The sequence below is a fragment of the Arachis ipaensis genome, chromosome B7 (assembly GCF_059453495.1).
Source record: "Arachis ipaensis isolate K30076 ecotype BB chromosome B7, ASM5945349v1, whole genome shotgun sequence".
Classification (NCBI taxonomy): Eukaryota; Viridiplantae; Streptophyta; class Magnoliopsida; order Fabales; family Fabaceae; genus Arachis; species Arachis ipaensis.
In genome coordinates this window covers 37,920,830-37,943,967 of record NC_142442.1, presented here as the reverse complement: position 1 = coordinate 37,943,967, position 23,138 = coordinate 37,920,830, and the positions used below count along the sequence as shown (strand labels likewise).

Below are 23,138 nucleotides of genomic sequence, written 5' to 3'. Positions count from 1 at the left end.
GTTTAAATAAAATTATAATTATATTTTAATGTGTTTTATATTTTATTATAAAACGGTTATTTCGGTTGAACCACGATTGAATTGGTTGAACTAATAAATCAATGAACTAGTAGCTCGAGCGGTTCATAACCGATTCGATTTTCAAAACCTTGGTTCTTACCCCTATCCCTGTGATTGATAATGAATATGCCAAAACCTTTCGTAGACATCATAGGCTATGTTTAAGTTGAGAGGATGAGAGAAACTTTCAGATTGTTGTTGCTGACCCTGAGGAGAGGGTCTGCTTCCCCCAACTTGATAGGTTGGAACGACATTTCATATATGTCTATGATTGTTTTTTCACGAAGTTAGGAGTTACCTTTTCTTTTTCTGAGTTTGAGTCCGAGGCCCTTAAATCCTACAATGTTGCTCCTACCCAATTGCATCCCAACTGCATCCCAACTCTTGGAACTTCTTAAAAATATACCAACTTCTTTGTCGGGAACTAGATGTCCGACCTTTCCTTAAAGTCTTCTTTTACTTCTTTGTGCTCACTAAACCTTTTAGTTCTAAAAAAATGTTGGCTCTCTTTCCGTCCTATTTTGTGTAGAAAAATTTTTGCTATTTTTGATGAGTCCTTCCACGACTCCGAGCTGTAGAGGGTGTTCGACTTTTTTCCTAAATGATGAAGATGAACCCATTTTTGCTTTGTATCGGCAAAAAAATCCTGTGATAGTCAAGTATAACTCGGATGACTTAGACGAGGTAAAAGAGAGTGTGGTCGGGATGTTTCAGGAGTTTTGGGGCCGAGCTCCTTATTTGGATACGAAAAGGTATTTAGGGAAGCCGAGTCAGCTTTAGTTCGGGCTTGGTAGTTTTCTCTTCCTTTTATAGATTTTTCTTGTAAAATTGTGTTGATGACTAATGTGCCCTTATTTGGGTGTTGCAGAAAGGACTCCCAAGTCGGCTACCATGAAAATGCTCCAAGCCACTAGAAAGAGCGTTGTTGCAAGGAGCATACAGCTGAAGAAAGATGGTGAAACTGCCGACCTGTCCTCGCCCTCAAAGTCGGACTCGGGTGCCTCACCCTCTCTAAAGGTTATCATTCTCCTCCCAGCTCAGCCAAACCAGCAGCTCGTCCTTCCTCTTCTACTTTCGAACCGAATCCTAAAAAGCGCAAGTCTTCAAAGTCGGGGAGTATATACGAGCAGGGCTTTGACGGCCTTGCTTGAAGCGAAAAGCAAATCTTTTCACATAGCTATATCCGCATGGATGATGTAGCCATCAGAAGCCACCTTCAGCTCTTGGCCAGAGGTGGAGTTTAGACGGTAGGCATTTGCACGGTCTTGGCTAGGGAGTTCGAGAAGACTCCCCTTAATGCCACTCAGAGCTATTTGGTTACCTCGTAGGCTGAAGTGGCCTCCTTGAGAGAATCCAAGAAGGAGTTGGAGGAAGAGAGGGACGCACTACTTTTCGACCTTGGTAAGCTCGGGATAAAGTCAAACAAGCGAAGGCTGCTCTGGCCATATCAGAGGGTTTGAAGAAGAAAGTTGAAGAGAGTTATTTTTGGAAAAAAAAAACACTTTATTTGGTGGATGAGGTTACTAAAGCCCGGGACGAGTATGCGAAGCTTGAGGCATCTGTGGTTGAGGGTATGAACGAGATGGTTGAAAACCTGAAGACTCAGTTCCGAGTTGTTGCTCCCGAGGTGGACCTCTCCCTCATCAGCTAGACAATATAGTGGTGGAAGGAAAATTGTTGCTGCTCCAAATGATGAGGAGGACACCCCTGTGCCCGATCCAAAGACCTCGGGGGCGCAACTCGGATAGACTTCTCAAATTCCTAACCCTCAATCTGGTGGTGAGCTCCTTCCTTCTCCAACTAGTCCAATTCCCGCGATGCCAGTGTCTGAATATGCTCCGACCTCTTCCAACCAAGCCGAGGATGCTGTCATAGGAGAACAACTTAACCTTTTGTAATTTCTTATAACTTTTTGTAGATTTGAATGACCCGACCTATGGGTCTTTAGTCTTTGTGATAGTTGTTTTTGAACAATTTCTATTTTGTCTTTAGTTGTAGTTTGAATAACTTTTTTATTCTGTTTAAAAAAACATTCCTCCACTATTTTGGTATGAATGATTTGGTAGCAACTCAAAGAGCTCTCTGAACCAAACAGAGAGCTCCTTGGATACAAAATGTTGAAGACGTGCAACGTGGGAGAGCAAGTGTGCCACACCAACCAATTATGTCCTCCCAGGGGCACTAGCTCCTTCAACGTGCAATGTGGGAGAATAGGCGTCCAATGCCAAAACGGAGGTCGTGGGTACGTATCTCCCATGCGTATGCCCAAGTTGTAGAATGTGCTCATTCATGCGTGCGCATGACCCGTGCGTATGCATGATCCCATTTCAACGTGAGATGTAAAACCATCAACGTGAGACGTGAAGATATCAACTAGGTACGTGGGCTGTCATGCGTATGCATGATGCATGCGTACGCACAACAAGAGAATTTTGAGGCATCATGCGTACGCATGAAGGATGCATATGCACAACACCTAGTTCACATGTTTCACGTTGTACGTGGATCCTTCACGTGCGACGTGGGATTATGGGACACTCTCCCGGGACCTCAATTGACCTACTAAGTCCTCTAATTCTTCAACAATTATCTGATTTACTCAAGGCTCAACTCAAGCCCATAAACCATAGCATTTGTTGAGGATTTTAAAGAAGGAAAGATTGAAAGCTTGGCTGAAGGAAAACATTAATTAGTTATATTTGATTTCAATTTGAATTTGATTCTGTTTTAAGTTTGAATTTGAATTTCATTTAGGTTAGTATTTAAGGAGAGAAGTCAGACGCTTCGAGCCCCTTCCTCTTCTTCGACACTTTTTACTTTTCATAATATTAGGTTTTCTCTGAAGATATGAGCAACTAAATCTCCTTGGTTAATGTTAGGAGCTCTGTTGATTCCTATGGACTAATATTCTAACTTTTCTACCTTTGATTAATGCATTGATATCTTCTTAAGAAAAAGTTTTCGTTCTTTATCCAATAGATTTGAATGTGTTGGAAACAATTCTCTTCTGACTTGAATTCTTTTAATTTCTTGAAAAAGTTAATTAATTGAATTAATCTTGAAAACTTATTCTCACAGTTCTTAGATTTTGAAACTAGACTTGATAAGTGACATCAAATCAACTAGGGGAGATTCTTATGAATTGTGTGGCTTATAAATCAGTGAACGTTATTCAACTCTTTTCTTAATAATTGATTAAGGAATTAGCAATTAATTAGGTTAAAGAGAAATTGAATCACCAAGGCATTGGAATTTGATTATTTATGATTTGTCATGAATGTATCTTTGCATGATCAAGGTAGAAAGTGAAAAGTATTAACTCGGAAGTCTCAACATCTCTAAAACCTTAACTCTTTTAATTATATTCTCTTTCAACACTCACTGTTTACTTTTGTCTATTTTACTGTTTATGTTAAAGCTTTTCAAAACCCTAAATTGTGATTGTCTAACTAGATCAATTGACCATTGCTTGCTTAATCCGTTAATCCTTGTGGGATCGACACTCACTCACCGTGGGTTTCTTACTTGATACGATCCGGTGCACTTGCCGATAGTTTGTGGTTTTAAAATCCGCATCAGTTGTTTGGTTGAAAAATTTTTCATCACTTTGACAACTTTCGATGTTGTTTTTTGCTAAATTTAGAAGAGACGTCGGCGAGGTAGATCAGTGTTTTCTAGACTTATGTACAAGTATTGTTTTTCTCTTTATGAGTTCCGACTTCATGTAATTGGGGTTTCGCTAAGTTACTTTTACATTTCATTTTGGTCTGACTTATTTTGTACATCGATTTTTGAACTTTTTATATTAATTTGTACCTCTTCGCTTCATCTTGCCAACCATATAGGTCGGTCAATTATTTTTGCGATTTTTCGAGTTTAAATTAATGCGTTTGAGAATGGGAAATAAAAGAAATACTTTATTATTGATAAGAGAGAAATGGTTTACATAAGTTTGCTACTAAAGATTTTCTTATAATCTCTAGCCCTTGCTGTGATGCCTCATTAAAACCCCTTCATGAAAACCCTTTTCGGGATAAAACCATGAAGTCGAAAAAAAGAGGACACCAGGGAACAAGGTAGCTTCTCTAACTGTAATACCTTTTTTAAGTTACATGTGTGCCATGACCTCAGGAGCTTGTTCCCTTTTAAGTCGGACACCTTATAGTAACCCTTTATCTAAGACCTCGGCGACCTTGTAAGGCACTTTCTAGTTTGCTACCAGCCTTTCCTCGCCCAATTTCTGAACTCCGATGTCATTTCGAATTAGTATAAGGTCGTTAGTGGCAAAGCTTCTCTTGATTACTTTCTGGTTGTACCTTAAGGGCATCCTTTGCTTCAATGCTTCTTTTTTTATTCGACCTTATTCTCGGACTTCTGGGAGGAGATCAAGTTCTTTTTTTTGTGCTTGGACATTGATCACTTCATCATAGAATCTAACTTTTGGAGATTCCTTAGCGATCTCTAGAGGAATCATGGCTTCTATGCCATAAGCAAGTCGGAAAGGTGACTCCCCTGTTATTGAATGTGGAGTTGTCTGATATGCCCATAGAGTTTGAGGAAGCTCGTCTGCCCATGCTCCCTTTGCATCTTGTAGTTGGCATTTCAACCCAGCCAATATAACTTTGTTTGCTGCTTTAGCTTTTCCATTGGCTTGTGGGTGTTCTATCCATGTGAATTGGTGCTTGATCTTAAGGCTAGCCACCAAGTTCCTAAATGTTTAGTCGGTGAATTAGGTTTTACTGTCCGTGGTGATACTGTAGGGAACTACAAATCTTGTGACAATGTTCTTATAAAGAAATTTTCGACTTCATTGGGCTGTGATGGTCGCTAATGGTTCTACCTCAATCCACTTCAATTCCTACTATGAGGTATTTTACTTGTCCTAGAGCTTGTGGAAATGGTTCGAGGAGGTCAAGGCCCCATTTTGCGAATAGCCAGGGCAAGGTGACACTAATAAGCTCTTCTGGGGGGACAACATGGAAGTTGCCATGCTTCTGACAAGGCGAGCATTTTTTGACAAACTCGGCCGCTTCTCTTTGCAAAGTCGGCCAAAAGAAGCCGACTCGGATCACCTTCTTGGCTAGTGGTCGTGCTCCTAAGTGGTTCTCACATATGCCATTATGTACTTCTTCTAATACCTCTTTGGTGTTAGAGGTTAGGACACACTTCAATAGAAGCGTAGATATCCCTCTTTGGTAGAGAACCTTATGGACCAGGGTGTAATTTTGTACTTCCCTTATGAGCGTTCATGCCTCTTTTTCATCTTCAGGAAAAATATCAAATTTAAGATAGTCAATTATGGTAGTCATCCATCCTAAACTTTGGCTTGATATGGCCATTATTCCTGAGCTATCATCTCCCTTTGACACTGATGGTGCGTGGAGAATTTCTTGGATGAGGCTTTTATTGTTGTTCCCTGCTTAATACTAGCTAACTTAGAGAGGGCATCTTCCTGGGCGTTGGATTCTCAAGCTATATGTCGGACCTCTCTTTTGAGAACTGTGCTAGTTGTTCTCGTGCTTCTTTTAAGTACTTCTTCATGCTGGGATCTTTGGCTTGATAAGTGCCGTAAACTTGGGAAGTTATCACTTGAAAGTCACTAAATGCTATCAACCTTTCTGCCCCAACTTCTTTAGCCAACTTCAAGTCAATAAACAAGGTTTCATATTCTGCTTGATTATTAGAAGTAGAAAACTCGAACCTTAGTGATAGTTCTATCCGAATCCCTTGCTCAATTTCCAAGATGACTCCTGCTCTGCTTCCAGCTTTGTTGGATGATCCATCTATATATAGGTTCCAAGTCGTCGGACTTCCCTGGCCTTCAGTGTATTCAGCCACAAAGTTGGCCAGATACTGGGACTTGATTTCTGTCCAAGTTTCATATCTCAAATCAAACTCGGACAGTTCTATAGCCCATTGTAGCATCCTTCCTGCAATGTCTGGCTTTTGTAGAGTGTGCTTCATGGGTTGATTAGTTCGGATTTTTATGGTGTGAGCCTGAAAGTAAAGTCAGAGCCTTCTGGAAATGAGGATAAGAGCATACACGAACTTTTCTATCTTTTAATAGTTTAGTTCTTCCCCTTATAGGGCTTTGCTCACGAATAAATAGGTTACTGTCCGTTCTCATCTTCTCAGACCAGGGCTAAGACTATAGCTCGGTTTGTCACTGCCAAGTAGAAGATGAGATTTTCTCCTGCAATAGGTCGGGTAAGTATCGGGGGTTGACCCAGAAACGCTTTAAAATTCTGAAAGGCTTGCTCGCATTCTTGGGTCCATTTTAATTGATCCCCTTTTTTGAGTATCGAGTACAAAGGTAAAGACTTTAATGTTGATCCTGCCAAGAACCTAGACAATGCTGTCAATCTTCCATTTAATTGTTGGACTTCTTTGAGAAAGGTGGGCTTTTCATCTTCAATATTATTGTGCATTTGTCCGAATTGACCTCTATGCGTCTTTGGGTGAACATGAAACCTAAAAATTTTCCAGCTTCCACTGCGAAGGTGCATTTTGAAGGGTTCAATCTGATCTCATGCTTCCTTATGTTGGAGAATACCTCAGAGAGGTCGAACAAAAGATTAAGGTCGTCCTTGGTCTTGACAAGCATGTCGTTCATATACATTTCTATGAGTTTTCCTAGGTGAGAAAAAAAATACCTTATTCATTAGTCGTTGGTATATGGTTCTAGCGTTCTTTAATCTGAAAGGCATTACTACATAACAATAGTTAGCCTTGGGAGTGATGAAAGAAGTCTTTTCTTGGTCCAGTTTATACATCAGAATTTGATTATATCTCGAGTATGCGTCCATAAAGGACAGATACCTATATCTTGAAGTTGAGTCAACCAAGGCATCGATGTTGGGAAGAGGGTATGGATCCTTGGGGGCAAGATTTGTTGAGGTTTGTTAATCAACACACATCCTCCATTTTTCATTCTACTTTTTTACTAGAACTACGTTAGCCAGCTACAAAGGATACTTTCCATCTCTTATGAATCCGGCTTCCAATAAGTCTTGCACCTATTCTTCCATGACATGTGTCCTTTTAGGATTGAGCTTTCACCGCTTTTGCTGAACAGGTCGAGAGACCAAATAGACGACAAGCTTGTGAGACATGAGGTCAGGGTCTATACCAGGCATATCGGAGACTTTTCAGGTGAAGAGGTCGGAATTCCTTTGTAAGAGATCAACGAGTTGTGCCTTTAGACCTTCCTCTAAGTTAGCCCTTATATTCGTTGTCTTTTTAGCATAATCCCCAATTTGTACCTTTTCTATCTTCGCTTCAGGTTGGGGACGTAGTTCTTTTCGAGTTCAGACACCGCTGAGCTCAATAGTGTTGACTTCTTTTCCACCTGTGTTGCCTTTTAAATTGAGACTTTTATTGTAACACTTTTTTTTCCAACTTTTGATCTCCTTTTATGGTAGCAATTCCTTCCATAGTTGGAAATTTCATACATAGGTAGGGTGTAGAGACAACTACCGCTAGTCGGTTTAAAGTGGCCCGACCTATTAAGGCATTGTAAGTAGACATGACATCGACCACGATGTAGTTAATGCTTAACATTCTTGACCTCGTGTCTTTACCAAATATGGTGTATAACGAGATGAATCCAAGAGGTCAGTTGGCGTGTCCCTAACCTGAAAAGGTTGTCTGGGTACGCCTTCAGATCCTTTTCTTCTAGTCCAAACTTGTCAAAAGCGGGCTTAAACAGTATGTCTGCCGAAATCCCTTGGTCCACCAAAGTTTTATGGAGATTTGTATTGGCAAGGATCATTATCACTATTGGGTCGTCGTGGCCAAGTGTCACGCTTTGTGCATTATCTTTGGTGAACGAGATGGTCGGTAAATCGAAAATTCTATTATCTTTCCTGACTTGGTATACTTCTTTAAGATGCCTTTTACGTGAGGATTTTGAGATTCCTCTTCAATTTATCATATGTATGTGTCTTATAGGAGTTTGTAGGGGCCGATCTCACCGTCCTCCGTCATCATCATCTCTTTTTGGCTTTCTTTGATCTTCCGACCTCTTGGCTAGGTATCTTTTCTAGCCGACCTTTCCTGGCCAACTTTTCTATGACATTCTTTAAATTATAATAGTCATTGGTAGAATGCCCGTACAGCTTGTGGTGCTTGCAATATTTTGTTTGACTTCTAGCCTTTTTGTGTTTGATGGGCCGAGGAGGTGGAAATTTTTCAGTGTGACATATCTCCTTGTAAACATCTAGAAGAAAAACTCAGAGAAGGGCATAGTTATAGTATCTTCGAGACTTTTCTGAGATGTACTCTTCCTTTTTTCTTAGCTTCCTTCTCCTTGTCCCAAGCTTGGTAGGACAGGTTTGGCCTTGGGAAGGCTCTCTGAGTCAGAAAAATTTTTCCATGTTGATGTATTTTTCTATCCACTCTTGTACTTCATACAAGCAAGTCGGGTGTCGCTTGGATATGGATTGGGAGAACTTCCCTTCTTTAAGGCTATTAACCAATCCCATTATTACCGCTTCAGAAGGTAATTTTTATATTTCCAAGCAAGTTTTGGTAAATCTCTCCATATAATCTTGGAGTGTCTCTCCGACTTCTTGTTTGACCTCTAACAACCTTGGAGCATGCTTGACTTTGTCTTTCTGAATTGAGAATCAGGTAAGGAACTTCTTTGCCAGGTCATCAATGCAAGTTACCGACTTGGGTGGTAAGTTGTCAAACCATTTCATTGCTGCTTTAGTCATAGTTGTCGGAAAGGTTTGCAATGAGTTACATCAGAAGAATCAGGTAGATACATTCGACTTTAAAAATTACTGAGGTGATGCCTCGGGTCGGTCATTCCATCATAGAGATCCATACGCCTGGGGAGGGGGGGGTCTTGAAAATTTTGAGAACCCTAGCTCGCATGATTTCATCAACAAACGGATCTTTCCCTCTGAGAGGGATTTCCTCCCGATCTGCCCGATTGCTCCGTCTTCTAAGGTCGGCTTCTGACTATAAGAGCTTTTCCTCTAACTCTTTCCGTTGTCATACTTCTTTACGTAATACTCTCTATGCTTCTCGATGTCATTTAGCCTCCAGCTCGAGTTGTTCCAATCGACTGCGATTGCCGTGAACCAACCCTAATATCTCCGCCGGATGCAGAGATTCTTCGCCTTCAGGTGGGTGGATCTTCGAGTGAATCCGTCGCGGGTGATGATTTCCCGACGTTCCCTCTCCATGGGGCATTTGTTCTCTCCTAGGATAGAGGTAGTGCCAACGTCAGGTCGTCATTATGGGGCTTTGGTTCTGACTCAGATGTTGTATGACCGTCTTCATACCGCCTGTCCGCTATATGTAGGTGTAGACTTTCAGGTTCTCGACAACGGCGCTAATGTTTTGATAGTTACTTGAAACGGTGATTTGGGCCCGAATGTGAGGTCCAGATTCCTTCTTAGGCAGTGTCCGACTTATGCTGGTGTCGAGGTGCCGCCGTCCGAGTTCTTCGTGAAGATGTAGAGGTGGTACATGCAAGAGACTCCGATGCTTAAGTTAGCAAGGATTTTAAGCAGGTTTTTAGTGGATTGGGTTCTGAATGTACATGAGGTTCTGTCAGTGTATTTATAGTAAAAAGATAACCACCTTTAGAGTAGTTTCACCTTTGATAACAGATGACCGTTCCCTTTATCTTGAGAATTTGTTGAAAACTCTCTTCCAAATAAAGTAGAGAGATAGTAGGAGATATTTTAGGGGATAGTTGCTTATTCAAATAAGTAGGGCTTAACCATCCTTGTCGTGCCGGACCTCTATGAGGTCGGGTAAGTAGATGAGGCCACCTTTTTGGGTAGGCTTTTATTCTTATCGGGCTTGACTTTATATTTTTGGGTCAGGGTATGAGTAAGAGTGATTTTTTTGTCGGATCCGATCTACTCCGATCCGCACATTTGTAGATCGGATATCAGGTATATCAGCATAATTGAACCTTCTCTTTTTAATTATATTTTTATGTAAAAAATTCAATAAAAATGTTTATTTCACACTTTTAAACCTATTTATTCCTAAAATATTTTTAATCAAACTTTTCCTAGATAACAAAAATAAAATAATACAATATATAAATAATAACTACTAACTAAAACATATAAATAAGTAAATATAATATCAAATATATATATATATATATATATATATATATATATATATATATATATATATATATATATATATATATATATATATATATATATATATAAAGGTGTGGATGGAATCCTATCCGATTTGATCAATCTGCAGATCAGATTGTATCCGCAATTTTTGGATCAAATGCGGATATTTACTGCAGATATGTGGATATGATCTTATCCATAAACACCCTTAGGGATGATAACACAGGTTGGTCTAAGAGGCGGATGGGTTAGACTCAATTTGGGTTAGCTCCGGAATGAGATACATTTGGGCTTGAATAAGTCAGGAAAAGACCAAATTGGTGGGCCTTCGGTCCAATTATATAGACTGACAATGGAAAATGGAATATTTCAAGACCCAAAAAGAAAATAGAAAATGGAATATTTGGATTCCCTCCAATTTTTCTCCGTCCCTCCACACAGCTGATGAGATGAGTAAAATGAACGGAAGGTAAAGCAATCGCGACTGCAAGTGCAAGTAAATACCTACAATGTCTTCTGAGGAGGTGGACCTGCTGCTTTCCCTGCAGGATCAGGAGAAGGTTCTCGAAACCCCTCCCGCTTCACCTGGATTCGCCGGTTACCTCTCTGACGATGACCGCCATGATGGAGAAAAGCCTGATATGTCAGTGTTCCGAGACTCTGTTCAGGATTGCCTTCAATATGAACCTAACCCTAACCCTGAGCCTAGCCCTAAACCCAAAAGCAAGCCTCTTCTCACCATCGACGCCGAGGTTGAGAAGTTTTCAGGTCTCCGAATAAGGTTTGCCTCCGCCTTTCACTTGTTTGAGCCATATAACTCGACTATAAATTATAATGATTATTTGTTTTTGTCCTTTCTTCAGGAATCAATTGCTGACCTCTAACGAGATTAGAGAATCCTTCTCAGACATTCGTTTTGTTCGCTTATCTGTGATCAAGTAATATTCTTCTTCACTTAGCGTTTGTCAATTTAAGTAAATGTTACACAATTGATAACTTTGTTAATGTAATTGTTTGTTATAGGTAATTTCATATCAATCTAACAATTTTGCTGAATTGTTGTTTACTGAAGGAATTTGTTGATTGGGGATACTTTTTCCGGAAGTTGGGTGACCGTTGGAGTGTTGACTGAGAAGGGGCCTCCGAGGACGAGTTCAACAGGGAAGACTTATTGCATTTGGAAAGTCGGCTGTCTTGATGAGAATACTGTTTCCTTATTCCTCTTTGGTGATGCTTACCAGAGGAACTCCCAGGAGCAAGCAGGAACCGTCTTTGCGCTGTTCAATTCTGCTGTCCGCAAAGATCCCAAGGTTTCCGATCTCCTACTCTCGCTATCACTTGCTTTATTCTAGGGCGTCAAAATGAGCTAAACCCATCAGGCTAGCCCGTTTATCCATTTAAATGGGCAGACTTTGTCTCTAAAATTAAGCTCATTTAAATTTTGGGCTAAACGGGTTGAACCCGATTAACCAAAAAAAAAATTACGGGTTAAATGTGCTAACCCGCGGGCTAAATGGGTGTTCCGTTTATTTTTTTTTTTATATTTTTTTCAAAAAAAAGCAGTACTTTTATTCTTCTCTTATTTTCGGCACGGTTTGCTTAAGGTTGTGCAACTTTTTTTAAATGTTTTTGTAGGGTAATGGTTTTTCGCTGAGTATATATTCCTCTGGTCAAATTTTGAAGATGGGCACCTCTGCTGACTATGGAGTTTGTAAAGGCAAAAGAGCAGATGGCATGGCTTGTACCCTTGTCATAAATAAGTACGGAAACAAATAAGAATCTAAAATTATATGGATATGATTGTCCAGTGAAATTGCATTAATAATTTATTTAGTCTATCTAGACCTTATCCAGTATGCTTAAGTTCTCATTAATGCAAACATGGCGTTAAACCCACTGTTAAAAGTGCTCCCTTTACTGAATATGCTTATTTGAAATTACGATCTGGCACTGCTTGTTTCGGTCTCAAATATGAATGTTTTACCTTTTGCAATATCTGTCAACGGTTTAATAACCATATATTGAATTGTTAGAAAACTATGAGCAATTAATTGTAACCTGGATCCATGTGCTCGGTGCTTGTCCTGTATAAATGGATTTTAAGCTGTTTCTTTTGGGATACAACTCATTCAGTAGATAACTTCCCCCGGAATATTGTACTATAAACTTCACTCACTACTCATACTTCACTCATTCAGTAGATAACTTGCTTTTTAGTCAATTTCTCAAGGGAATATGAAATAACACTATATATAGTATAATAGGCTTAATGTCCTTAGGGTATGAAACTGTTTAATTGTAAAATATGCTTCTTCTCATTCTCCTTGCAGTATGATAATTGTCCATCTGTGTTATTTCAGGCGTTCTGGAGCATATTGTTTGACTTAATAATTGTCCATCTGTGTTATTTCAGGCGTTCTGGAGCATATTGTAAATATCATAAATCAGTAAGTGGCATTTATTCATCCCCCACCGCTCCTATTGTTGACATTTATTCTTAAAAGGATTTCAATTCACCTACGCAAAAATTTCTTGTAGAAAGCATCGGGGAAATATTCTACAACGAGAACTGAACTCAAGGGAGGGTGAGTCTTTTGCTCTTTCTAGTTTAGTTTGAACTTCTGACTTTTGCATTTAGTTTGTGCTGATTGATGAGCTTGTTTGACTGATTTGTCTAAATTCATCTCAGATGTGATATAAACTTTTCTTCTTTTATGTTTTGCTTTCAGAAACTTACACACAGCATTTAGGTCTAGGGATTATCTCAAGTCAGAAGGAATTTACTTAGTTGATCCTCTTGCTGGAAAAGCAAGCTTGAAAAAGTCTCAGCCACTGAAATTGTTGTCAGTGGATGGACTCAGAAAGGCATTGAGGTGTGTCATTGATTCATTGTTACCATGGTCTTGGTTCCTGCTGAGCTATATTGGATAATAATCTTAAGATTTTTTAATTATATTGAGTAAAGTGACAATTTTATGCTCATGGATTTTGATTTCGGACTAATTATCTCTTGAAAGAAAAAAAGTACTAATTAGGTCTTTCACAATAGCAAGCGGTGGATATGTATGTCCTTCTGTCAATAGATAGTGCAGAACGAAACGAAGTTGTCTATATATTTCGTTGTCTACAATGGTGTGTGTCCCATTGCTACCATATAAGCATGGAAACGATATAGTTTTGGACCGTGACAGCATGGAAACGATATAGTTTTGGACCGTGAAACAGCATGGAAACGATATAGTTTTGGGCCGTGAAACATTCATTATCTTTTAAGTTTCTATATAATCTTTATTAACCGCTCTCTATTGATCATAAATTTTATCAAAACAGGTGAAGTTTCACTCCGAAATTTGTTATTTATGTGACGATCTTTTATAAATAGACACATTAGGGTAGTTAACGATACATATAAGTACTATCATTAAATTTTATGTGATGAATTGATAGAAGGACATAACGTGTGTATCGTTTTCTACCGTAGAAGACCAAATTAATATTTTTGTTCTTCAGGTACTAATTAGTCCAAAGCCAAAATTTTCAAGGATTTAATTGTAATTTTACTTGTTTGTTTTTTTAATCTTTTTAAACTTTTTTCTTCTTTTGGTGCCAAGTACTAATACTTTAATCTCTATATCAGCAACGCAGGAAAAGTAACAACTAAGACACACTCTCAGGGGATTAGATTTCTTGCTGAGGTCACAGGTGATTTGATTATCTTGAAGCTTTAATGCCAATAATTTATGTACTTATTCTATTGTGTTCTTTAGCAGCTTTTTATTTTCTTATTTGCAGCTCTTTATTTTCTTATTTGCAGCAAAGTCAGGCCCAAAATTGATGAACAAAGGTCCAAAGGCTCCAAATGAACAAAGCAATGGCACGGACAAGAGGTGCGTGGCGAATAACGTTGCTCTCGCACTTGTTGCATCTTATGCATGTACATATTTTTCCCTGTTAAAGACATTAACACGGTTTTTATTGATTGCTTTCAGGAAATCATCTGGTGTGAATGTGATGGGATCTTCTCCAGTCATAAGAAACCAACATTTGAATGCTAAAAGAACAAGAACTGACGAACAAATTGTCGTTGATAAAACAGTGAAGAGTACTGGAAAGATTATTGAATTGGATTTTGTTAGTTCTGATGAGGATATATGAAACTCAACCGTTGCTACAGTTGGTTTTTCTGCTGACTGCATAAATGTGAATGAAGGCTTCCTAGCGGCTGACGTCATTGGCGTTTAGAAGGTTTCTGTCTTAAGTTATGTACGCTAAATTCTCTCACAAGAAATTCAAGTTTGTTTCACTCGGCGACATCAGTCACATAGGAAGAATGATTAGATCATTCACACTTATATTAGGGCCATGGGGCAAACAATCCAATGCAGCATCTTAACATATTTAGTTCGGAAATTTATTAGGTTCAATTTTGAACTTGATAATGCCGTAGAGTTTTTACCTTCGGGTTCGGGATGTGGATTTCCTCGAAAAGTTAACGCTTCCAAATTCAACACATTTAGGATAGTTTTTTTTTTTTTTTTTTTTTTTTTTTTTTTTTTTATGAAAGTAAAATGAATGATATATTTTAATATTGTAATTTTTGATATTTTTTTAAGATTGTGAAAGAAATCAAAATTAGAAAGTCTAATATCTATACCTCAAAATTTTTTAATTTTTTGAAATAGAAATTGAATTTGAATTAAATGGCAACACAATTCATAATTCAGAAAAAATGTCAATATAACAAATAGTGTTAGGATAGAGAACCTTTGCTCAATTCAAGGAACGGCCCAATCTTAGTTTGGGCTACAAATTAAGTGGGAATTAAAATGGTAGTCGGCCCTTGTTAATGTAAAAAAGTTTTTTTTTGTTGGATTTTCCTGTTTTAGAATAGCTAAAATCTCCTTTTCTTTACTAATATTTTAATATAAAAAAAAAAAAAAAAAAAAGTAGCTAAACTCTTACATGAGGACAATAAAAAGCTTTACTTATTTCATGTAGTTTGTATTAATCTTTTTTTTCTTGGTATAGACCTCGCTTCAATAAAAAAAATTCAAAAACAATATATATATATATATATATATATATATATATATATATATATATATATATAAAAGACAGATTGTAGCAGATTTTTAGTTTAGATGCCATGTTATGGGATTTTTTAGTTAAATTAAATAAATATAAAAATTACGAAAATAAATAAAGGGTGAGTTATTTACAAAAATGTACTGAGACACATCTCGAATATTGAGGGGTAACCCAAAAATGAGAATATCTCGGATGCTGAGACTCTGTACATCCGAAATATGAGCATTACGTGTAAGGGGTCTCAACACCCGAGATATGTACAATCGTCAATCGTCGTGATTGTAGTCTCAGCATCCGAGATAAACTCGCATGTGTATATAATGTCATATCATCTGAGATTGTCATACATAACAACCATTTTTTTTTTATTTTTGTGACTTTCTAAATGCTTGAGTTTGAGTTCCTTTAAGAAATATGACCCCCTAACAATACGTCTGCGAAGTAAATATCACAAACTGAATGCTACTTGACACGTAGTTGGAGCTTTAGACTTTGAGGTTAGTAGTTTAACATTGTTTTATTATTGTTAATGAATAATAAGTTTAGATGTTTAGTCTTTAGTAACTTAATTAATGGGGTAGGTACAGTGAGTAGACTAAATTAGAAGATCTATATTAGTTTCGTTGGTATACCTAGTATATGGTTTTATACTTTGTATAATTGATTGGAATTACTTAAGTTAAATAAATAAAATAGGTAACTAGTTGTGAGTTAAGTTAAATAAATAAAATAAGTAACTCTCATTTAACATGTTAGTCCGATAAATAGGTATCTATTGCATTTAATATAAATGTTTATCTAGGTGGTTTATAAGTTTTAGCCATGTTTAGCAACAAGTAATGGTTTAGACGAGATTAATATGCACGAGTAAATATTTTGAGAATTGCAGAGACCACGGTTACTGTTGCCACGCCGTGTGACCCTAGGTCTTCCGCTATCGGCCATCTTGTTGCCTTAATTATATAAGGGAGGCTGGATTTGGCATGCAGTAGAGTTGAGAGATTTCATGTTTGACAATTTATTGATCTTTGTATTTGTCAAACGGTGGAGGCCTAAAACCCACACGTTCCACCATCCATGGAGTGAGACTAACATTACGCTCCAAGATGTTGCCTACAACATTGGTCTGCGCACTGCTACAGAGCCCATTAGTGGTTGTATTAGAGACTTTCAGCGATGGCATGGACACCTCACGTGGGAGTGGATTGAGGATTTACTTGGCGCTAGGCCGTCACCACAGTCTGAGGGAGGGAAGCAGGTTTTCGGGGTGAGGATAACCTGGTTTAGGGACAGGGTTGCACACATTCCTACTGAGGCAGCCCCGGATACATTCTGTCAGTATGCCCAGTGCTACTTGATGATACTTATTAGGGGATTTCTGTTAACAGACAAATTGGCTACACTTGTCCCTTTGAGATGGCTGCCGTTGCTGGAAGATTTCGATCGTTGCAGCCAGTTGTCATAGGGTCTGCATTGCTTTGTCATACGTACCACTCATTGTATTCCACTTCTTGTCTCGTAGATCTACCAATGGTTCCCGTATTTTAGCCCGACGGGATACAACGTCGTCAGGTTCCCACTTGCTTCTAGGTACGTACATATTGTAAATAATTTTTAACTTACCAAGTAGTTGTCATTGAATACGTGTTATGTTATGGAATATAATTAATAAAATTCTGTTCATCTATTTTTATTCTACGTAGGTTGGAAGGTCTAGAGCAGCAAAGTAGAGATCATCATTATGGCAGGATCCAGAGTTTGCGTTATCGCATCGATGCCTTGACATTTGACTAGGTATGACGGTTTATGGTTTCTATATTTTTTTCACGCATTGGTATATCGTTTCTAATTATGGTACTTTAACCTGATGTGAATAGTTTCGGTGTACACCTTACGAGGATCTCCAGCTACGTCAGATTGCGCCTAACTAGCTTATGAGTGACGCAGAGATTTATACATGGAGGGCTGTTGTCCCTCTCGTCTGCTTTCACTTTGTAGAATTTCATCATGTTGACAGAGTGAAGAGGCAGCAGCACAGGCTTGCAGATCCGGTGAACGTCGACAACTATCTTTTCAAGACGACGAAGGGAGATGACACTTGGTGGCCCTACATGCACCGTGAGCGGTACAATCTATTTAGGGGCCGTTACCTATAACGATAAGCATTTTCGAAAAATTTAAAATATAAATAAGTTATAATTTATTTTATTAATTGGAGTTCCTTATTTTTAGAAATTAATTTACTAAGAATAACTAAATTAATTTTATGATTATTAAAATTTAATTTAATCATGATTTATTTTATTAATTTAAACTATTTCTTAGAAATTATTTCATTAGACAAAATTAAATTGATTTTTATCATTATTACTATCATTTGAATTTGGATAACTTAAGGTTATTATATAATTTTTCTATAATATGATATTTACATCATTAATTTTATGATAACTAGAGTTTAAATAAATTAGAAGATTTATATAATTTTTATTATAACAAGATATTTCGAGAAAGGACAAATAATAATAATAATAATAATAATAATAATAATAATAATAATAATAATAATAATAATAATAATAATAATAATAATAATATATTATTATTATTATTATTATTATTATTATTATTATTATTATTATTATTATTATTATTATTATTACCCGCTTTTATTAAAATAAAGTTTAGTGAATATTATTAATATCGAGTTCAAAATCCGCCGATATGAGTAAATATCAGTTATCTTCGGTGAACTTAATTTTGCTAATGCTTCGTCGTATATCTTTTATCATTATGTTACTAATGTTATTTATATTAGTAATTCATACATATTTATCCCTATATATATATATATATATATTATTACTTGTGTTTTAATATATTCAGCTTTCATAGTTATCCGTTCAAGATATTTATAACTTGAACCGCGGACTCAGCAGTTTATAACCTTGACACATGGCCACTTAGTGACACTTGCCCCTTTTGATCAAACACATTATCACCATCATAAATCCTCTCTTGATCACCAAAAATCACAAGAAAAAGAAAGAGAGAGTCGTGATTGAGAGAGAACGAGAACCACCATGACCGAAAACCTTCGACTCTTGATTTTTTGAGATTCATAACTCCAATAAAAAATCTAATCTGATTAAATTGTTCGTATCTTCCTCCTCTTTACGTTGGTGTCACTTTTGTTCGGGAGAAGTCGTCGAAGGGAGCCGCTGAATTTTTCATAGCCGCAGCAGTGAGGAGCGTCGCTGTCGAGTTACCACGAGAAGAGTCAGACAAGATAGAGAGAAAGGATGCGATGGAGAAGAGGGGAAGGCATGGTGGTTTCGTTCACTGCCGTTGCAGCCACCAGAGTCGTCAGGAGCTGCAGCCGTTGCTGTTTGAGGCTGACCGAAAGAGTGGAGGTGACGGTGGCACTGCTGTGTGTGATAACAAACGGCTGCGTTGTCGCTGAAGCTCTCTGTCGTTGTTACTGGACAAGAAAAATAAGATTTTTAGACGCGTTTGGTTTTATGAGTTCGACTATTTGAGGTAGGTGTGATTTCTTAAACTCAATTTACTATTCAAGAATTGTTACATGTCGATATTAATGCGAAAAATATATTTTTATGATTTTCGTAAGTTCCATGGATTAAATTTAATTATTTTTAGGATGACTCTAATTGAATTATTGATTGGTTGTGGTGGCTAGAAATTATGATTTTTTATTTTTTATGTTGAAGATAGTTTAAATTGTGATTTACTGGAATTGGTTTGATTTTGAATTGGTTTGATTTTATAAATGATTTGCTATTGGAGTTGGTCAGTTTTGAAAAAAAATTTAATATTAGAATTGGTTTTGTTGATTTATCGAAAATGATTTTAAGAACTAGAAATGATTTGAGATATCAAAATAATTTGAGTTTTAGTATTTTTAGGATGACTCTAATTGAATTATTGATTGGTTGTGATGGCTAGAAATTATGATTTTTTATTTTTTATGTTGAAGATAGTTTAAATTGTGATTTACTGGAATCGGTTTGATTTTGAATTGGTTTGATTTTATAAATGATTTGCTATTGGAGTTGGTTAGTTTTGAAAAAAGATTTAATATTAGAATTGGTTTTGTTGATTTATCGAAAATGATTTTAAGAACTAGAAATGATTTGAGATATCAAAATAATTTGAGTTTTAGAAATGGTTTGATTTTGAAATGATTTAATACTGAAAATGATTGAGAAGGGTTTCAGGGATGTTGAGATAGGATCCTTGAAGGATGGCAAACTTCGAATTTTAGAGAAGATGTTGTCTAAATTTTTATAAAAATTGGAGGCTTCATTTGAAATGATTATTTAAAAAGATTTGGATTTAAGAGTTATATGGTTTGAGTTATTAAGAAAATGATTACGTTTTAAGTTTGATTTATTTAGAAAAGAATAAATTATGTTTTGGGTTGGGATTGTTGATGGAGCTAGTTTTGGTGTTGGAAGAGATATGTGAAGTAAGTAAGTGACGTGATGAGTACTAAGATTATGATTGTGAATTGTGACAGTATGTTCTATTCCGTTCTTGTTGCATCACTTTCTCTCTGTTTGTAAAGTGTGTCGAGCACTATATCCCATGAGTGTGTTGGACACTATATCCCAAGAGCGTGGCAGGCGCTATATCCCAAGAGTGTAGAAGTACTTTACTCTGGAAAGTGTGTCGAGCACTATATCCCAAGAGTGTATCAGGCACTATATCCTAAGAACGTGACGAGCGCTATATCCTAAGAGTGTGGGAGTACTTTATCCTGGATAATGCAGTGGACACTATATTCCGTGAGTGTGGGGGACACTATATCCCAAGAGTGTGGAGCATGTCAGAGAGACGATATCCAGGTTAGCTACCGGGTGTGTTGGATTCTGGCAAAGTAACCGACATATGAGCTCACGGCTAGCAGGATAGGCATGCATCATGTTGCATTTGTTTACTTTGTTTGGGTGTGCTTAAGTGTTTTGGTTTACCTAACTAATGAATTCTATTTAACTGGTAACTGTGATACTTGATGTAACTGTTCTTTAAATGTGTTTGCCTTGTATTTATTTGTGCTTATGATTGATTTCTATTTTGAAGTATCGGTGATGGATTGATGATAGCGGTGATTTGTTTTGAGTTGGACCGGAAGCCGGGTTGATTTGATTTGGGCCAAACACCGGGATTGGTTGGATAGGTGGTAAGCTTGTTTATAATGGTTTCTTAGTAACTGGTGAAATGTATGGTATGTTGTTTTGTGTGAAATTTTATAAGAAAAATATAAGTTTTAGATTTGGATAATGAACTGACGATCACTGCGACTGAAAATAGTTTTATTTAAAAAATATTATCTTATATCAATTCTTAAAAATCCTCTACTGAGAACCAGCGATGACGATGTTCTCACCCAGGAAGTTTTTGCTAAGTCTTTGGTTGTACTATTTTTGATTGTGTATAAGTCAGTTTTTCCCTCGCCCTTGTCATTAAAACTGTGTAAGAGGGATATGAGTTATATGATTGGTATGTATATAATATGTATAAGTTACTTCTATAAGAAGTTGTGTACATATGTATTTGCATGTTGGTAAAAATTTAAAAGTATTTCCGGTTTTTCCAACAAAAACAGCGATACGTTTTCGAGTCAAAGGTTTATTCCATATTATTAAATATATGAAAGTCGTTGTAATAATCTTGCTATCAGAGTGGCGTAGGCGGAAGCATGACATTCTGATAGTAAGGGTGTTACATTACCAGGTACAACACTTGGTTACGATCGATGGCCATCTGGACCTTCGTTCGACACATGAGTACCTTACCTGGTGGCAGCAAGTCTGTAGAGTCAGATTTTTCTCAGTGGAGGAGGTCCTTATCAATCTCAGAGTAGTAGCCCTACTAAACAATATCCTCCCTGCGGCTCTTGGTCAGAGAGATGAGTTACAGTTACCATGGGATGCCCTAGATCAGAGGCGATGGGCGAAGAGGCACAACCTCGAGATGATGTCCGGAGACTGGCACGGAGGGCACGCGATCAGCGCATCAGGCGGGACAGCAGAGATCCTCAGGACGGTGATAGAGACTAGCACTTGTCAGATGAGGAGGCTGAGTATGCACGGCAGGAGAGTATATCGGAGGATGACATCCCTGATCCACATGTAGAGCTTCCGTTCGACGCATTCTTTGCCGAGCATGAGGCCGACATGGCCAGGACGCTTATGCCGGGTACCTCCATCCCTAGTCACCACTCGACTGATGACACCGCTTGGGACCAGGCCCAATTCGACATTAGATCTGATGTTGTGATAAACCTTGATGACATGTTCCAGATCGTAGGTGCGATTGAGGATGCGATGGATGAGTTTGCAGGTTGTTATCGACAGCAGAGAGACGATACCAACATACCAAGGTCATCGAGCTGTGTATCAGTCCAGCATGGTTCAGCTCCATTATCATATTACCAGACTTCGCCTCCACCCCACCACCAGTATGGATCCACACCATCATCCTATTATCAGACTCCACCTCCACCACCATAGCCACCTTTGTCAGGATCCGTCTTGCCACAACCTCCTCCGCCGCCTTCTGTGCATGGAGCAGCTCCTCCACCACCACAGCCACCTTTGTCGGATCTGTCTGGCCACCACCTCCTCTGCCACCTCCTGTGCATGTAGCATCTCCTCCACCACCACTCCCAGCAGACTTCACCCACTGCGAGCCACCCAGCTATTTGTCCTCAGCCATACCATCCTCTGAGGGTGTGTCGTCCTCGTGGATGTGGGACTAGACACCATTTGGATCCGGCAGGCGGACCGCGTTAGTGTACATTATAACTATGTAGTTTGATAATCAATTATGCTTTTTTTAGTTGATTATTCATATACGACTCTAGATATTATGATCGCCAGTCATGCCTTTTTAGTTCATTATTCATGTATGACTCTAGATATTATGATTGTCAGTTATGGTTTCTAAGTTAGTTATTCATGTATGTGGTGCACAAAATCACAATCACACTTTTGTAATTCCACACAACTAACCAGCAAGTGCACTGGGTCGTCCAAGTAATACCTTACGTGAGTAAGAGTCGGTGCCACGGAGATTGTCGGCTTGAAGCAAGCTATGGTTATTTTGTAACTCTTAGTCAGGAAATTAGTAAAAAAAATGATTGGGTTTATGAAGAATAAATAACATAAAATAAATAATACTTGTTATGCAGTAATGGAGAACAGGTTGAGATTTTGGAGATGCTCTGTCTTCTGAATCTCTGCTTTCCTACTGTCTTCTTCTTCACGCACGCAAGGCTCCTTCCATGGCAAGCTGTATGTTGGTGGATCACCGTTGTCAATGGCTACCATCCGCCTCTCAGTGAAAATGGTCCAAATGCGCTGTCACCGCACGGCTAATCATCTGTCGGTTCTCACTTATGTTAGAATAGGATCCATTGATCCTTTTGCGTCTGTCACTACGCCCAACACTCGCGAGTTTGAAGCTCGTCACAGTCATCCCATCCCAGATTCTACTCGGAAAACCACAGACAAGGTTTAGACTTTCCGGATCTCAAGAATGCTGCCAATTGATTTTAGCTTATACCACGAAGACTCTGGTCTCACAAATTTGAATGCTCTGTTGTCAGGAGATACAATCAAACGCGTGAACCAGGAATCAAAGATATACACACTCAATCTAAGGTAGAACGGAAGTGGTTGTCAGGCACGCGTTCATAGGTTGAGAATGGTGATGAGTATCACGGATCATCACATTCATCATGTTGAAGTGCGAGTGGATATCGTAGAATAGAAATAAGAGTGATTGAATGAAAAACAGTAGTAATAACATTAATCCATCGAGACACAGCAGAGCTCTTCACCCCCA

At 38.0% G+C, this 23,138-nt stretch overlaps 2 protein-coding genes and 1 pseudogene across 2 annotated transcripts; 2 read left to right on the top strand and 1 right to left on the bottom strand.

The window, feature by feature from the left end:
• Positions 1-5,532: 5,532 nt before the first annotated feature.
• LOC148550879 (uncharacterized) lies at positions 5,533-6,024 on the bottom strand. The gene has a single exon (XM_088494653.1). The coding sequence runs from the start codon at positions 6,022-6,024 to the stop codon at positions 5,533-5,535; it is 492 nt and encodes a 163-aa protein (XP_088350779.1).
• Positions 6,025-10,549: 4,525 nt separating this feature from the next.
• On the top strand, positions 10,550-14,621 carry MCM10 (minichromosome maintenance 10). Its single transcript, XM_088493263.1, has 10 exons — positions 10,550-10,959; positions 11,042-11,116; positions 11,251-11,488; positions 11,814-11,938; positions 12,592-12,625; positions 12,717-12,763; positions 12,908-13,051; positions 13,816-13,880; positions 13,993-14,065; positions 14,168-14,621. The coding sequence occupies exons 1-10, from the start codon at positions 10,688-10,690 to the stop codon at positions 14,331-14,333; spliced, it is 1,239 nt and encodes a 412-aa protein (XP_088349389.1). The 5' UTR covers positions 10,550-10,687; the 3' UTR covers positions 14,334-14,621.
• Positions 14,622-21,072: 6,451 nt separating this feature from the next.
• Positions 21,073-22,050, top strand: LOC148550878 (uncharacterized; annotated as a pseudogene).
• Positions 22,051-23,138: the final 1,088 nt, after the last annotated feature.

Coding starts and splice junctions, on each gene's coding strand:
- MCM10 (XM_088493263.1), top strand. CDS start 10,688: ATGTCTTCTGAGGAGGTGGACCTGCTGCTTTCCCTGCAGGATCAGGAG. Junction 10,960..11,041: donor TTTTCAGGTCTCCGAATAAG/GTTTGCCTCCGC, acceptor TCCTTTCTTCAG/GAATCAATTGCTGACCTCTA. Junction 11,117..11,250: donor GTTCGCTTATCTGTGATCAA/GTAATATTCTTC, acceptor TGTTTACTGAAG/GAATTTGTTGATTGGGGATA.
- LOC148550879 (XM_088494653.1), bottom strand. CDS start 6,024: ATGAAGCACACTCTACAAAAGCCAGACATTGCAGGAAGGATGCTACAA.